An 18,068-nucleotide genomic window follows, 5' to 3' on the forward strand; every position below is an offset into this window, starting at 1 on the left:
GTTTTTGGTCTTTAATAAAAATCCGTCTCTTCCCCTCGGCTTTGTGACCTCGGGAGCGCGCTCTGTCACTCAGCGCGTGCCTCTGTGGTCCTCCTCTTCCGCGTGGCGCCCCCGCAGCTCTCGCGCTGCCTTTTAAAGCAAACTGTCACAGCGTGCCATTTCCCACTCGGCCAGAGGACGGGACACGGTGAGAAGCTGCTGTGTCTCATTCTGCCCTCCCCTCTCTCTCCTGTCGTCACCCCCACTGTCCCAGTCTTTTAGTTACTTTTTTGTTTTTATCATTAGTTCGTTTACACGGTTAGTTTGTTTTTAGTCATGTATCGGTATTTCGGGGAGCTACTGAGCCGCTCAGCGGGTAGTGCCCTGGCCTCGGGTTGCGTGGACTCCGCTCTCCCGGCGTCCTCCTCCCTGATGCGGGTCCGTCGCTATGCCGACGCGGCGGAGCAACCAGACGACCCCAACTTCTTCAAGATGGTCGAGGGCTTCTTCGACCGCGGCGCCACCATCGTGGAGGACAAGCTGGTGGAGGACCTGAGGACCAGGGAGACCCCCGAACAGAAGAGGCACCGTGTGCGGGGCATCCTGCGCATCATTAAGCCCTGCAATCACGTCCTGAGCGTGTCTTTCCCGATCAAGAGGGATAACGGAGAGTGGGAGGTTGTGGAGGGGTACCGTGCCCAGCACAGCCAACACAGAACACCATGTAAAGGGGGTAAGAACTGAACCTGTCCTGTTCTTTTGGCCCCCTTTTTTTGACAGCTAGCATTAGCCGGCTATGCTAGCATCAGTTAGCAGTGACGTTAGCTTGTTTAACTGGCAGCTGTTGTCAATGCAAGCGTCTATACTTCAGTTTTACACAACTCCATTTTTTTTGTCATAGCTAACCTAATAGTAAATTATGAATATATATAAATTTAATCAGGATAAGTTTGTTGCTTGTGTGTCAATATTTACTTTGACCTTCCTGGTTACCTGTAGCTGTTTTCTTAGCTCGAAACTAACTATCCAAACTCTCGCAGACTTCCATTTATAGTGTTTCATTGCAAGCTCCAGCATTTGATTTAAACTTTCCATCCCCAAAATGCAGATTAGAATTATTCAGTGACTTGTTTAGCTCAAGCCTGGATGATTGCACCACTTTTTTAATTACTTTGCAATGTTGTTTTTCTCAGGTGAGAGCAGACCTGCAGGTGTCAGGTGTCGTGCAAATGAGCAGTTTATGCATTTGCACGTCCACATGAGCTGCTGTAAAGTTCTCATTGTTCATACACTGCAAGCAAGTGTGCAGAGCAGCTCAAATATTCAAGGCGTGGTTGCTTTGAGGAAATGTTACAAGAGTTACAAACTCTCTCTGGTTTTGAAGCTCAAGGCTCAAAGCAGTTGCGAGCTGATACTGGGATGCATTTGGGTAAACTGTGAAAAGTGGGGCATGATGCAAACAATGAAGGGAAAGGCTTGAGTGTTGGGGAAGAGGGGGGTGGGTGTTTTTATAGGCACTCTTATTTGTCAGCAGTGCAGCAGGAGGGGAGGGCGTTATGGAGGACAGCCAGTTTCCAAAGGAAGAGACACACCTTTTGGTTAGCTGGCCATTCAGAGGATGCGTTTCAGTGGCGAGAAGCAAACAGCAGACTGGTATAAACATTGTGAAACTCCTGCTCCACCTGGTTAGTGTAGACCTAGTCTTTAAAGGCAAGATATGCACATTGTATACCAGCAGTTTGGTCTATAGAGAAAGAAACGGAGAAATAAATTGACATACACATGACTTGGCAGTTATGACCCCTACTTATGACTATATAGCCCACTGATTATCAGCTTGAAGCACTCATACGTGGAATATATTAACATTTCAAAACACTAAAATGAGTCTATTGCCTCCGTCCAATTTTTAAAAGCCTGCACTGAGTTGGGGATCTCCTCAGTCTGATGTATTGGTACAAATGACTTCCCTCTTGCATGTTACCTGATCTATATCCAAGGTAAAGAATACATGTTGTTGATTAATTTCACAAAACGAAACCCACAGTAATCCCTAAACCAAATAGCAGTCAATAGAGCTGACCCTGCAGGTAACCTTCGAGGTGCATTAGGTCTGAAATCGACCCAGACATAACAAATCAGGCAGTTTTTACAGCTTTAAAAGAGCTGGGGTTTACTGTCTCTGGTTACCCAATAATAAAGTCATGCAATGATAAGTGTTTTATGCCAGATACCTTTTATAATAGGGCTCATGGTATGAGCTGTTATCTTTTAGGTGGTTTAATCATTGATTTTAGACCCCTTGGATAAGTTCAGATCAAACTACAAAGTGCAGAGGGTGTTTTTGTACTTTAATACGTGTGTGTGTCTGCACTCATCCACCCCTCCTAGCATCCAAGTAGACTGACAGCTGTCAAATTGGACAAAGCCGCTTTTTGCTGGACGCATAAAAGCTCTGGAAGGTGGCTGGCGTGGATACGCATGGTTGAGTTTTTTGACTGAGCCATTTAAGTGGTTAACAGTCTTCTCCTTTCTGTAGAAAAGTGGAGTAGACTTATTTGTTTTTTGTCACTGTCACACAGGAACTAGTTCTGTCGCTTGTTAAAGATAATAATAAAAAAAACAAAACAGAAAAAACGATGATGGTAAACTGTTGAAAATAATGTTTGACACTACATGTTGTGGTTTGATGAGGTTGTGAAATCTGTGGTATTTAAATAAATATTTTCTGGACAGAATTAAGCTTTATTCAGTATGTCTATATAGCAATATTCATGTGATATTTATTAGCTTTAGTGGAGACATTTGGCATCCTAATCTGGGAAACTTTGACAGCGCTTGGAGTAAATCCATCCATCCATCCATCCATCCATCCATCCATCCATCCATCCATCCATCCATCCATCCATCCATCCATCCATCCATCCATCCATCCATCCATCCATCCATCCATCCATCCATCCATCCATCCATCCATCCATCCATCCATCCATCCATCCATCCTCTTTACTGCTGGTGCCTGTCTCCAGCAATCACTGTGCAAATCCATCACAGGCCACATAAACACAAATGAGACAAACAAAAATTCACACTTCCACTCATAACTAGGGTCAGTTTAGAGTTACCAGTTAACCAAACATGCATGTTTTTGATCTGTGGGAACAAACTCCACCCGGTCCGGGAGGCAATCCGGCAAAGTTCTTGCTTGGAGGTGACAACTCTAACAACTTCTCTGTTGTGCAGCCCTTTAGAGGGAATCTTGTTTTTGTTTTTTTAAAGTGCAAGAGGACAAAAACAGCCATTACCATCAAAATAGCTGCTTGTACTTCAGATAATTAAAATACCAAGCTATGAAGAGGCTTGGAAAAACTATTACGCACACTCAGAGAACTAACAAGAATTTGATCATGCTTATTTTAAGTTTTTAAAGTTAATCGGTGTGCATTTACTTGCCAGAATACCCTGGTCCAAACAGACTGAACATGCTGTGCTTTCAGGAATGCCTGCAGAAACAAACTCGCTCTGACTGCAGAAACACTAATTTCTGTTGTGGGATCTTGTTTTTTTCTTCTTTTCCCCTCCTACATTTTTTTTCTCCACTTCAGAAGAATGCGTTTGCAGATTTGTTTTGGTTTCTGTTGCTGTGGTGGGGTGCTGGTTGGGTGGATAAATGGCTGACTGAATGGGGGATGGTTAGGCAGCCAGGCCTCTTCTCATTTAATTTGATCAGTGGGCTCTGAATTATCCTCTGGCCTGAGTTTGCTCAGCTGATCTTTGAATGAATGGAAAATATGGATTTTTTGCCCCCCTTAAATATGACTATTATGTAATTTAATATTGCAGTAATGATAGATGAGGGGAAAACTGGCTCAGGCTGTAATCACACAAATGGTTGTAAATGGCACAAAATAAGCCATTTCGTGGATCTTGCAGTCCTCTCTTTGTGCTGGTTGCCCTTGGATTTCTCAGTAAAAGCTAACTCTAAGGGTACTATTTTTGGTATTACTGTTAAATTATACCCTCACGGGCATTTTGCCAAAAAGAAGGAGTAGTATGACACATGCAGCCTGGTTTAATGCTCTCATAGCGGTGCATATGTTACTGTAGTAACAGTAGTAAACGCCAAACAACAGGAAGGTGTGCTTGCGGCTTGAGTGCTGTGATTGGTTTACTCAGTCTCCACCCACTTGGTACATAGAAATGGAGAGTCAGGCGCACAGTCGGTACTGGAGGCAGTTTCAGAACAGCAATGTGTCTGTTTCTGTGTTTGTATGTTGCTAAAATATGTCATGAACCACTGGACAGATTTAACTAAAACATGCAGAAAATAATAATTTGATGTAGATCTAGAACTGATTACATATTGAGTCAACCAGATTTAACCAGCTGATGTCAAAAACCGTAAAAACGGCTATAACTCGAAAATAATTTGTGCGTTAGTTGCTCATGTGTTTAACTGTATGCGTTTGTCCAATTAAAGATGGCTGCCACATCTAGTCGACATTAGCCCTTCTTTATAGTTTGTCTTCAGATTTTTTTCTTTCATGGTGATTGTTTAGTAAATGACTCCCTGTTGATGTGTTTTCCTCAGGTATCCGTTACAGTACAGAAGTGTCTGTGGATGAGGTGAAAGCCTTGGCCTCTCTGATGACCTACAAGTGTGCTGTTGTTGGTTAGTATTTATGTCTCTGCGTTGCACAAAAGCTTTCTGCTGATTCTCTCCACATGGTTACTTTTCTCACGGCGCCTGCAGAATGTTAGATCGTTGGCCATTTCATAATGCTTCGGAATAGTAAAACGTTTTTATTCTGCTTCATTTTCTATTGATTACGCAGTAAAAAACATGCATATACATGGGTTAATTGTGTGTATGTTACTTCCAGATGTGCCATTTGGAGGAGCCAAAGCTGGAGTCAAGATCAACCCGAGGAATTACTCTGTAAGACTTCCCGTTCCAAGTCTCCTCCCTCTGACTCATGCGTGGAAATACACAGACATGTTTAAAACATGCTGCCATATTTACAGGAGAGCAGCAGATAAAACAAATACTGCACATCCACAAGGCTGGAAGGACATGGATCAGTTTTCCTGCCTTCCTCTGTTTTTATCTAATCCAAACACAGATTGACTCAGTGTCACTAAACAACAACAACAACAACATCAACAACAAGAAAACAGGATATTTGATTTTATATTTGTTTGTTTGGGTGCACAGTGAAAGCAACAACTGTTAAACAAAGACTGGAAAAGAGCAATAAATTCATTTTCTAGCATTAATTATTATTCAAACAAAGAAAGAAAAGCAATGCAAATTAATTATTAGTAATTTTCTGTTTACTATTAAGCAAAGTTCAGTGTTAACCTGAGAAGAAAACAAACAACTTCTCAGTTTCCTCAAACATCTGAAGTGTCTCTGTTGACAACTGATGCAGCTTTAGTTGGAGGATCCACTGTTTTAGTTTGCTGGTAATAGTGTAACCATGTTTTGCTGTCAGGATGTTTTTAAATCCACCTTTTTGTTACAGGATAATGAGCTGGAGAAGATTACCAGGAGATTCACCATCGAGCTGGCCAAAAAGGGTTTCATTGGTAAGTTTATGAGCTCAGAAACTTTGTTTTTACAAAAGGTTTACTAGAAATGAATACTACCCGTCAGGGACGTAAGGATTTGTTGCCCATCTTTAGTTAGGACTGGGAAAGATCCGAGTATTTGTGTTAATTTAGGAAACAATCTATATAAATGTGCAAAGAAAAGAAAGGTAGGCTTTACAAAAATGAGTGAACGGAGAAATATGCAGTTATTTTGTCTTTACCACGTGTGTGTGTGAGTGCATTCTCAACAATAAATGTTGAGAAATCAGTACTGAGGTTCACACTAGGTTACTTTGTACTGTACTTTATCCTGTTCAGTTTATTTAACGTGTTAATTCTTGTGTGAAACCAATGGCGTTTTATTTTTTGAGACATACAAGTGAAGTTATTGAGGTATAAAATAACATTTCTTTAAAAACTGTAGTTTTAAATATGTCCACATTAGGCTTTTATCATCAAAAAACAGCCCAGTTTCTTTTGGTTGTAAGCAAATTTAATAAAAAGGATTTGCTTATTGGCAGTTGTTCCAGACCTTTGACCTTATCAGATATCAAATTTAAACCTTTGAACGTGTAGTTTGAGACCTCCTGGTTGAGATTTGAATTTACACAATGATTAGTAACTTTGAAGCTCTCTGTGAACCATAAATAAATGTAATCAAATGAAGAATGTTTCTCTGAATCGTATGGAAATGAAAGTACAAATAAGCAGAAGAAGTACTCGTGTGCGACGCATAAACTTGCTGCAAAGCTGGTGGTGAAAATCAGACAGCTGGGTGACGCATTTAAACGCAAAGAAAGGATTATGTTTGACAAACAAAAAGGTCAGAAACGGTTACATGCAAATGATTTAGGGAAACAGCTGTTTGTTTGACTCGTAAACAATATTACACATACTTTTAAGTTTTAAAAGAACTTTTATTACTGGTGATTATTACACACAACACAAATAAACACTTACTGAACCCTCATTCAGCTGTTTGTTTTGTGTAAACAGCAGAGGAACATGACACTTTTTATGTCACATCCGGAAATACTTGTGTCACTTGGTGAGGTTTAACTGTCCGGTTTTCTAGAAAACAAGGACCTTTTCCTTATCTATCATGAGTCAGGTTTTCCTCAACCCTTCATTCAACTCCTCCTCCTTTTTACTTCTGTTTGTGGACAAAAGCCTTTTAAAGGCACATAAATATGAGACAAAGACTCAGGCTGCCATTTCATTCAGTACAGAGGAAAAGAAAACAGAAAATAAGGCTATTTGTTTGCTAGTCCTGGTTGTTATTTTGTCCCCACTCTGTTAACCATCTTGTACAGAGCCTTCTTGCATACTGACTTGCACATTTGACTAAAGCTCTACCACTTCTCCCTCCCTCCCTTCCTTCCTCTTCCTGTTGTCTTTGTTCACCAGGGCCTGGCATCGATGTCCCGGCGCCAGACATGAGCACCGGAGAGAGGGAAATGTCCTGGATCGCCGACACATATGCCAACACCATCGCACACACTGTGAGTTCTCAGACATTCCTATCCAGTTTGTCTGAGTTGGCTGAGATTTTGGTACAGATTTTAAAAATAGGCCAAATTACAAACAAGGAATGAGTCACATGCGAACCGCAAGCGTTAATTTCCTGCCTCTCCCTTCCCAAATGACCATGGAAACTTTCCTACTTTTTTTTTTTTTAAGCAGCCTTTGAAACTGAGGCCTTTTTATGTAACGGTTAATCAGCATTTCATCAAAAATGGTCAAACAAAGCTTCTTTGACTGATTGAGGAAATATACAAACAAGTTTTCTTCATCTTTCAGCAATGTTTAAAAGCAGTTACAAGTTAAGAAAGTCTTAAACTCTTACACAGCTTTGAAAATGTAATATTTAAATCTATTTGTGGTATCCTTTATAGAAAAGAAAAGGCAATGTTTAACTCTGCTCTAGCTGGTTAAGCTTATTAATATTTCAAATTGCCTAAAAAGGATTGTGTCAGCAGGATGTTGCTGGATCTGTCTGTTTGTTGAAACATGTTTCTGATTGGCTACTTTTATATTGCAGCAGTTTTAGTGGTTTATGTTCAGATGTTAAAGTCAAGACAAGTCAAGTTATTCAGCAGTAATAAATACAAAACTGTAGGACTGTGTGGTTTATGTCGTGTTTTCTGTTCTAGTCTCAGCTTAACTCTGTCAGTCATGTGCCCCCTGGTGCAGATAGCCCTGATAGGTGACACATTCCCATGCTGGGTATCTGTGGGTAGTCGGCTCCAGCACCACATAAAACTCTGCTGCACTCACAGCATGACAAGCAGGCTGTACCCTCGCCAGAAGTGGCAACTGGTGCAGAAAGAAAAATTTAAACATCATCCTGCAGCCTACACTGTAAAGATCTTTTTGTGTTCTGAAATTTTTTGATTTGTTTTCAAAAAGTACTATATTTAGATATGAATAATCTCAGAATTAGTGTATAAGTGTATATTTCAATCTTCTGATGGGTAATTAGTTTGCAGTTTGAAGGCTGGAGTCATGGAGGCTTCAGGAGCAGCTCTTTGGGTTGTGTTTAGTTATTCGAGAGGTGTTCTCAGCATTGTGAAGAACAATGAGTGGATGCGCAAATCAAACCGGGTTTTTACTAAACATTTTTATTCGTAAGTGACATATTGGGTTACTGCCTGATTACAGAGTGACCATCTTTAAAGATCCATAACTAATTGCCAGGACAAACACCCGTTTGAAAATTAATGGACACATATTGAGAATCATCTAGAAAGTTTAGTTTAGTACATTAAAAATGCATAGATATGTAGAAATATGTAGAAAAAACAATACAGGTTGTATAACAATGCATCTGGTTATAAATAACCATCATAAATACTAATTAAAAAGGCACTCTCTCCATTTATACAACACAAATTGCATAACCTCATTACTATAAAGCATTGAAAAAATTATTATAGAAACCAGAAGATAAAAACAAAAAACAGGATTGCCAACAATGAGGCTCCATTTGCAGTTTTACACAGGGACTAAAACTGTTCTTTATGCATATTTGTGTTCAGTCTCTGTCACATGTAGTCTGATGTTCATTGCATGTGTGCGCAGGACATCAATGCCCATGCATGTGTGACGGGAAAACCCATCAGTCAGGGAGGAATCCACGGCCGTATCTCTGCCACCGGTCGTGGAGTTTTCCACGGCATTGAGAACTTCATCAACGAGGCGTCCTATATGAGCATGCTGGGCTTCACACCTGGCTTCCAGGACAAGACCTTCGTCATCCAGGTACAGCGACACATACTTTTCTGTTTGTTTGTGTGAAATACAAGCATGTTCTGCAGTTATTTTCTGGCTGATACACACAGCAGTTTTCATTTAATGTGCCTCAGTCAGAGCGTACCATCTGTTTTAGCCTGGCTCTGATCTCTTTATACCAAGCAGACAGCAGTGAGCTGAAGTTTCCCCTCTCTGCTCGTGGAAGATGATGACTCAGTAAGAGAAGAATGAGCAAACAGAAGGAACAGGCGTGCCCTCTGCCTCTCACTCCTGCAGCTTTTTGAGTCCGTTTAATAGAAAATCTTTGGTAGATTAGCGCTCAGGTTGAAATCTGTACACTGAAATATTGTTTCTCTGCGCAAAACATCTTGAATATGATGAAATTAAACCTGAAATGAACATTAGAGTCTTTCTCAAATGACAGAGGAGTCTGTGAAAGGAGAAGTGCTTCTGCTGACACGAATGGTTTCACTTCCATTCACCATATGAGAGTTTCTCACAAGTCATAGACGCCTAAACCTTAACACATGGATAGAAAACCCCTCAGCTGTGGCCTCTGCTGTCTTCCCAGAATGCTTTCTATAATTATCTCTTTTCAAGACAACAGTGCAATTTGATATTCTGGACTGGCTCTGCACGTTTGGGTGCATGTCACTCAGGAACATGTCCGTCGGGGAGCTGCGGCTCGTTTGGGTTCTCCACAAACCGTAAACAAAGCTGTTTAATGTTTTAAAGAAGGATGGGTTTTTTGCAGATTGGGTATTTGTGTGAGAGATGATGGCGCAAAGACAGCACTGCAGTGAAGAAGTAGGGACGACGGCTGGATCATGGCGAGGATTTTCAGCAGCCTGATCCCTGTGGATGTGTCTGAGGATTACTCTGCTCTGAGATTAGATTTCCTTAGAGATTTATCAGCGACAATGGACCGAGTGGATTTCTAGTATGGTATTAAGGGCATGTTCTTCTTTTCTGTTACACTCTATCTTCTGTTTTCTCTCTTTTTTTAATCTGTAGAGAACTGTGCCTTTCCACTCTTGACATTTGAATGTTAATGTTGCAACAGCAGATTAGAAATACTGTACTGAATGTGGTACTGATGAAATGGACTCCTTTCACTTTACAGTAGATAATTCGAACGCTGTAACCTACCCCGGCCACATGGTGGCACCAAAGCATGTGCTGTAGTTGCATGAAGTTCCTTTGTGCTTGAATAAAGTACGGTTTATCGTTGCTACGAGTGTTTCCTATTGATGTTATTCAAAGATTTGGAAGATATCATAGTTTGTTGGGCTGTAGTGAATTTATTGGTGTTCTTCAACTCCTCGCAGGGCTTTGGTAATGTGGGTCTCCACTCCATGAGGTACCTGCACAGGTTTGGTGCTAAGTGCGTGGGCGTTGGTGAGATTGATGGAGCCATCTACAACCCAGATGGCATGGACCCTAAACAGCTGGAGGACTATAAACTGGTACCGGCACAGCTGCTTTTCCTTCCACTTCAGTATTTTCCTTTTATTATCACCCACCGTCTAAAGGCGAACAATAATGTTTCTGCCTGTGTCTTTGTGTTTTATGTTTGTCTGTTACCACAATATCTCATTAGATCATTGGTTGAACATTTACAAATGATTAACTTTTAAAATCCAAGATGGCCACCACAGCTAATTGACGTTAACCAACACAAAAATGGCTATAAACTACGCAGTTTTATAGACATTGAGCTAAAATTTGAAGTGTTAGTAGCTCACAACCTGTGCTCTGAGTGTGACATCTCACAATATCACATGAGATTGTGCCTAATATTATATTCAGTGTTTGATCATAATCACTACACCTGTCATTTCTCAACATAAGATAATCTGATTATAAAATTTGGCATAAAAGGCATCATGCTTAAATGCCTATTTATTTTTATCTTTCTTAATCAAAGCTCCCTCATTTTATTTTTATACATAAAATCCTACTGTCACTACATGGGTTTATCAGGTAAATTTTTTCTTTAGAACGTTTAAATATTTGTCATAATTGTGTTACTTTTTTGCAGCAACATGGCACCATCGTGGGCTTCCCCGGAGCCAAACCTTACGAAGGGAACATTTTGGAGGCGGACTGCCACATCCTGATCCCTGCTGCCGGAGAAAAGCAGCTCACACGCCATAACGCCCCCAGAATCAAGGCTAAGGTAAACATGGAAAGCTGTTAACGTAATGTGCCGAGATGTAAATTTCTTTTTTAACTTTGTCATCTGGATTTAAATGAACAGGGGACGAGTAACGTGGCAGCTGTTAGCATGTGCGTGTTCGGTTTTTCAGATCATTGCTGAGGGTGCCAATGGACCCACCACCCCAGATGCTGACAAGATCTTCCTGGAGAACAACGTCATGGTTATTCCTGTAAGCAAACCAAAATCCAACTACTTATTTATTTTAATTTTTAAGTAAAACCATAAACTGAATAAAGATAAGTTGTATTTCATGGATTATACTTTCAGTTTCACTCATTCAGCTTTTTTATTTTTTATGTGAAGGTAAACTTTTTGGTTCGTTTTTATCATTATTATTTCTGTGATTTGCCTGATTTAATTCACTTACAGAAACTCGTTCAATAAAACGTACTTTTAGCACCAGTTAACTAGTAAACTTTAAGTAAATGTTATATACGACTGTTTCTTTTTCTTCCATTTACTTTAAATTAGGATTTACTGAGTTTATTCCGGATCATCCAGTGTTACTAAATACCACAATTAAGACTTTGAAGGTGAAAGAGAAAACCAGTTTTAATAAATAATGTCACAAACACATCTTTTTTTTTGATGTAAACATCATTTTCTTTAATAGTCAGATCATAGACAGTTTTTTGATTATGGAGAAGGTTTTGATTACAAGTTATAAAGACAGCTCCGGGTGACCACAGGTTGTTTCTTCTTGCAGGACATGTACCTAAATGCTGGCGGTGTGACCGTTTCTTACTTTGAGTGGCTGAAGAATCTCAACCATGTCAGTTATGGAAGACTGACCTTCAAATATGAGCGAGACTCAAACTACCACCTTCTCAGTGAGTACAAAAGTGTCCTGCGAGTCTCCCATTAGCTTCAAACAGTTAGTGTCATAAATCAATGTCAAGAGAAATTAAAGCTGCAAGCAGCGTTGGGCGGCCCTCGCAGCTCAGCGCCGCTCCGGCCTTGCGACCGCGGGAGCTCTTGCAATCGCGGGAGCTCTGGCGACCGCAGTTTATGCTCTCGCGCCTTTCCTGCACCGTCCACTAGGTGGCTTTTACAGCAAATGTCCCAAATTGCCTTCAGTCAGTTTTGCCACGCCCATTTTTGATTCCATTAAAATACTAAAAATTTTTGCGGGGGACAATTTTGGGTAAAGTTTGGTGACTTTTTGAATATGTTTAAACCTCCAAATTAGCGTTTCTATGCGGACAAGAAAAATAATAATAAGAAACAGTACAGATCCAATAGGCCTTCGCAGCCGTTGTCGCTGCTCGGGCCTAATAATAAGAAACAGTACAGATCCAATAGGCCTTCGCAGCCGCTGTCGCTGCTCGGGCCTAATAAATTTAAAAAAGAAAACAGTAAAGATTTAAAAACAAAACAAAAAAAGGATAAAAGTGACAGATACATTTTCAGACCACTAACCAAGCTTTAATTGATTTAACAGTGCATTAAATGCATAAGTGGTAAAATCCTTTTACTTGCTGAAATTGAAAGTGTGAAGCTACTCCTCTGGAGCATCTTGTTCGGGATTGTCTTCATTGACTTGAAGTCGTCCTACTCCTTGCTTTAAATCCGCAATATTTAGTTCTTCCTTGATCTGTTCAAAAAGAGCTTCAAATTCTATCTTTTTATCCAGCTCGCCATGTATCACTACCATACCAGATTTGCTTACCATAATAGTGGCACGATCGGAGTTTTTCAGTTGATAAGTAGGTACAATAGGTTCAAAATCACTGCCCCAAACATTCACAATGCATTCTCTCCATCTTTCATTACGGTCAGTGTAAAACATGTATTTATCTACTTCTCCCATTCTTTCAGTTTGGTAGAGAACTTCTGGGTTTCCTTTCATTGTTGTTTCTCTTAGCTTTTTTTTTTTCCATGCAGTACTATTGTTCTCATATTCAAACTCCAGAGGCATAATCTACAATAAAACAAAAGAAGAAAAAAAAAAATCATTAGCTGTTAGTGAAAGTCTCAAAGAAGCTTTTCTCAAAACTAATGATTTTGAAGTTTAAAAACAACAACACAAAACTCCCACCTCACAGTTTGCTTCTACTCATGATAATGATAATTTTGTTTTCCTTTCAGTAAAGTACTGTTTTTTTTGGTGTGTTATTAAAAAAAAGTTATATGAGATTTGATAAAAACCATGCAAATATGTTTGATTTATATATTTTATATCATGTATATTAAACATACATATTTTTTATTTAAGCATGCTTTGGGTAAACATGCTGTCAAGACTATTCAACTTTAATTTTATTTTCTAAACTCAGAACTTTGTCAGCATGTCCTGACTTGCAGGATGCCCGTCCAGAAACTGACTTCTAGTTATTCAGTGTTTTGCACATGCATCACAGTTAAAGATCCCTACTTACCGGTCTTGCGGTGTTTTACTGCGTATTTCCAATTGGCTCCGTGTGAAGGCGTGTAGACTCGCAGCTCTGCAGCCGTTTTCTGAAAACATGACACAAACCTCATATTAGAACATATGATCATATCACATGATCTCTTTTTTTTTTTTTTTTTTTTTTTTTTTTTCCCAGAAAGTAATATTAGTTTATGCCCAACTTGGCGATTAACTCTTTTTGCATAGATACTGTTCATCTTCATCATCTTTGTAGATCTAAGATTCTTAAGGTTTGTAGCGGCAAAAAATAATTAACAAATGGTGAGATGTCCGTTTCAGAGAATCAGGAGAAAGATCGATCTTTGTCTTTGAAAAAGGATTTTATTCCGAAGGCAAAAGGGCGTTCGGAGACCCCACTCACTAAGCTCAGTCAGGAGAAGAGCCCCGAAAGAAAAACGGCGCACACTTTTATAGGGAGGCTTCATGACATCATTTTCAGCCACACCTTTACATAGTTGCTGAGCAGCTTCGTTTTTCACGAAGAAGATCTGATGATAACAGGAAGTGAGGACACAGAGTACTGAGAACGCATCAGTCAAGGCTAGCTGCAGAAGGAATGTGATGGAATAAATTCCGTTTCAGTCATTTTTGCTACACGTGACCGCTTTGTGAACTGTGGAAAAACACAGAGCATTCACGTGACCTTGATTTAGTTTAGTTTAGAATACCTTTCATCTTATCTTTATAGGGCCTCGGGGAAGTCTGTAGTTTCCTCCTGTTGATCAGTTTATCTGAACCCTTCTGTCCCCCCCCTTCCCCCCCGACCCCTCCTCATCCTACATCTGTAATGCTTCAGACTCGCCTCAGCTCAGTGAATCTCAGCCATATAGCTGAAAGAAATTAGAATGATAATGTTGCTGTGCAAGAAGATGGTTCAGGAGAACTGATGTCTCTTTGCTGTCCTTTATTTTGATACGTTCTCGGTCGTTCTGATGCAGCCAATCACACTATTAAAAAACTCTTCACCATGTATGGAAGTATAAAAGAATGTCACTTTGTGGAACTGGTTCGACTCGATCATTTTCTCCTTCCTTCTTTCTGTTGTTGCCTCGTCCAGTGTCTGTGCAGGAAAGCATGGAGAGGAAGTTTGGAAAGCAGGGCGGACCCATCCCCATCGTACCCACTGCTGACTTCCAGGCCAGGATTGCTGTAAGTGACATCCGCTGTCATAAACCTGGAAATATTTATTAAAAATGATTCAGCATTTTCTATTTGTTCTTTATATGCCTGATCTCCACTCCTTCACCCATTTTTATATTTTACTTTTTCAATAAGTGTATTTATTTCAGACTACTGGATAAAACACACAGTGACTGAATAATGGTGACCAATAAAAAAACAAGTATTCTATCTTATTATACAAGATAAATATATATAAATAAATAAATAGAAGAGGAACAAAGATGCAGTTGTGAAATGGCCACCCTTGCCTCCATTTTATATGATGGAAAAAAAATACACCAAAGTCCTGCACAAAAAACAAAACTAAACAAAAAAACCATCAAAACAAAATGAGCAACACCAGATTTATTTCCTATATATTATTCTTGGGCTTTTTAAAAGTTGACCAAATCCTCAAACTGAAGAGTATTTAATTAAACATAATGTCCATTTATTGGCTTCACAGAAACAGTTTTATTCTGATTTATTTATTGATTTTTTTTTTTGCGTACTGCAGTTTGGAGAAAATCAGTTAGACTTTTTTTTTGGCTTTTACTCCTAGTGATTGTTTGCCATTTTAATTTTTTTTGTGTGCTTTAACGATAGTGATTATTTATCTGTTTTATTACTTTTTTATGGTTTACAACACAACATTTTGAAAAAGACATTGTAATTGTATTTGGACTTGACACTCGCCCAATGTGTTTATCGCTTCTTCGCTCAGTTGTTAAAGCTGCGCTCAACCTTAAACTTTAAAAACTAAAAAATACTTTAAACTCTGGCTACAATACATTTAGATGTCCTGAACTAAATAGGTGTTTGAAGACACCAGAACAAAAGGTTTGTCCATATTTCCATTCGGTCACAAGGCTGTAACGTCTATTAAAGCAGGTTTTATAAATTTATAAACTTACACTCAGACTAATATTAGTGTTAATATTATATTTTGGTTGTTGTTGATTTAGTCCTAACAAAAGCTGATCACAGCCGTCATTCTGTATCCATCAGGTGTTTTTCAATAGTCTTTGTGAGACAGATTGAGTGATTAACATATAATCCTCCTTTGCAGGGTGCCTCTGAGAAAGACATCGTTCACTCTGGGTTGGCCTACACGATGGAGAGATCCGCCCGGGTAAGTGATCGTTTAGGTCTTAACCCCATAACAAAAAGACAAGAAAAACAAATAATATAGGAGGGTAACAGTCATTCATCAGCTGACCGAGTAATAGATTCAAGTCGTATTTCCTTCATCGTAGTTTTGGTGTCATTAGACTGTGCTGCTGGAGTTTTATTCAGGATCACCAAACATGCAGCAAGAATCTCTCCCTTTCATTGAAAAAAACATCCTATAAATCATTTTCCAGGTCACATTCTTTGGTTAATTGCTACCATCGGAATCATTATAAATATAGCAGAGAAATCCTGAAAAATATAATTTAAAAAATACAGTAAATTCATAGTATTTAGATTTTACAGTTTGCTTTTTGACATACTTTATATTATTAGTATTTAAACATTTTTAAAATGTATAAATTGATTAACTTGGCAGAAACCCTGTTGGTGGTTTTCTAGTAAATGACTTATTTTTTTACTCTGTAGATAAATGTTTGTATAAACTACAAAGCTAGTTTATGATGTAGTTGGGTGTTTAGTTTGTGTTGATTTCACACAAACACATCCGGCACGTCTAACATCTGCCCTCAAACTACCTTCGCAGCAAATCATGCGCACAGCAAGCAAGTACAACCTGGGTTTGGACCTGCGGACGGCCGCCTACGTCAACGCCATCGAGAAGGTCTTCAAAGTCTACAACGAAGCGGGGCTCACCTTCACATAAACGGCCTGTCGTGACCTGCACTGTTCTGCCATCCTCCACCGCCCTCTGCTATTCATCCGTCTGTTCTGCTTCCCTCTACCTCCTAAAACAGCCTTCAGAACATATCACCGTTTACCACTGCTTGTTGTGCTTTCTTTAACACACACACACATGCAGCACCACATCAGCTAGCTTGGTGTTGTTCCTGTGATATCTGTGCTGCCATCATATTTCTGCAACTCTGTTAAAAAGCCGCCCTGCTCTTTGTTTCTGACTGAAGTGAAACTGAGATTAGGCAGAGATCTGTATTTGCAGACTCTGTCCGTCCTTCAGCAGTCATATAAATGTTTATTAGTTGTGTAACAGCCACGTCCACAGCGCTCATCATATCCTAATCGCTGTTTGCATGTGCGCCCTTCGTGTTGCAGTTGCTTCAGTTGCCGCCACTAAAGATGCCTTATATCAGGAAGAGGTCTGACCTTAAAGGGAGCTTACCACTTCAGCCTAGTTTTGATTCAAAAGGATTTAGATTTAACTTCATGTGAATAAAAAAATAATAATAGTTATTTTAGCTTGTCCTCTTTCTGTGACAGTGTAAAAGGTTAGCATGAAGTTTTAGCCCCCCCCTCCCCTCAGTATTTTTTTTCTGTCCAGGACTCATTGGATGCTCTCCTCCACATTTGTCACTTTCTTTTATACCTGTTGCTTTATCTTCAACGCAGCTTCTCCTCGACTCCTCTGTTGGCCACGAAAGGGGAGCAGAGATGGGCGCCATCTCCGATTAACCGTCCTGTTCTTTAGCATTGAAATAATTTTGGAGGAAATTCCTTTTTATTTTTATTGTATTCATTTTTTGGGAAAACCAATAAAATGTTCATACAAACGTACGTAGTTTTCTTTAACGCTCACAAAATCCCCAAAAAGTGGTAACAGGGAAAAACGCATTAAAATACAGTCATTGTAAGAGAAAGTCGCTCTCTTAATTTTAGTCTTTTACAAATAAAAATGATCTCATCTTTACTGAAATTTAAATCTGAACTCAAGTGAACAGAAGCATACAACAGATTCCACCATGTATTTGTTTATTAAATTAAAACGAAGCGAAAAAGGAAACTCCTTGTGTGATATAACTAGGAAAGTAGCAGCCAGGTGCTGCTAATGAAATGCATTGATTAACTGACCACCTTCCAAAAAGCAGGAGATATGGGTGTGTGTGAACACAGTGCCAAGATGGAAAGACATCAGCAATCATCTCAGAGTGACAACTGTTTGGGAAGGTTTAAAGCTAATTTCCTACCAGTTGAAAGTTTGTTTTTTTAAAGTGAGAAAGATAATCCACAAGTGGGAAGGGATTCATTACAGGCACCAAACTTCCCAGGAGTGAATGTCTCAGCAACTTCACCCCGAGGTCAGACTGTGCAGTGCTCAGAGAAATGATAACAACCCAACAGCTTCATCTCAGACTCTACAGGCCTTAGTTAGCAGGTTAAAGATGAAACAAGTTGGTTTATCGCTTGTTTGAAAGGACAAATAATCTCACCAGGAGAAAGCCTCTTCTTTATAGAAAGTGGAAACTGGAAGTCCCGTGGTTCATTTCGAACTGTTCAGGAGCAGAACATTGGAAGAAAATGTGCTTT

The 18,068-nt window shown here is 39.5% G+C and overlaps 1 protein-coding gene and 1 long non-coding RNA gene across 2 annotated transcripts; one reads left to right on the forward strand and one right to left on the reverse strand.

Annotated features, from left to right (window-relative positions):
- The first annotated feature begins 147 nt into the window (after nucleotides 1-147).
- glud1b (glutamate dehydrogenase 1b) lies at nucleotides 148-17,315 on the forward strand. The gene is made up of 13 exons (XM_017437833.3): nucleotides 148-712; nucleotides 4,571-4,651; nucleotides 4,863-4,918; nucleotides 5,505-5,568; nucleotides 6,979-7,073; nucleotides 8,653-8,832; nucleotides 10,152-10,289; nucleotides 10,865-11,002; nucleotides 11,133-11,213; nucleotides 11,751-11,874; nucleotides 14,512-14,603; nucleotides 15,685-15,747; nucleotides 16,333-17,315. Exons 1-13 carry the CDS (start codon nucleotides 316-318, stop codon nucleotides 16,450-16,452), a joined length of 1,629 nt encoding a protein of 542 aa, XP_017293322.1. The 5' UTR covers nucleotides 148-315; the 3' UTR covers nucleotides 16,453-17,315.
- Nucleotides 12,172-13,810, reverse strand: LOC112451391. The gene is made up of 2 exons (XR_003040211.2): nucleotides 13,423-13,810; nucleotides 12,172-12,965 (listed from the first exon to the last, which is right to left on the reverse strand). It is a non-coding gene; the product is annotated as an uncharacterized LOC112451391 (long non-coding RNA).
- Nucleotides 17,316-18,068: the final 753 nt, after the last annotated feature.

Source organism: Kryptolebias marmoratus, linkage group LG17 (assembly GCF_001649575.2).
Source record: "Kryptolebias marmoratus isolate JLee-2015 linkage group LG17, ASM164957v2, whole genome shotgun sequence".
NCBI classification, from domain to species: domain Eukaryota; kingdom Metazoa; phylum Chordata; class Actinopteri; order Cyprinodontiformes; family Rivulidae; genus Kryptolebias; species Kryptolebias marmoratus.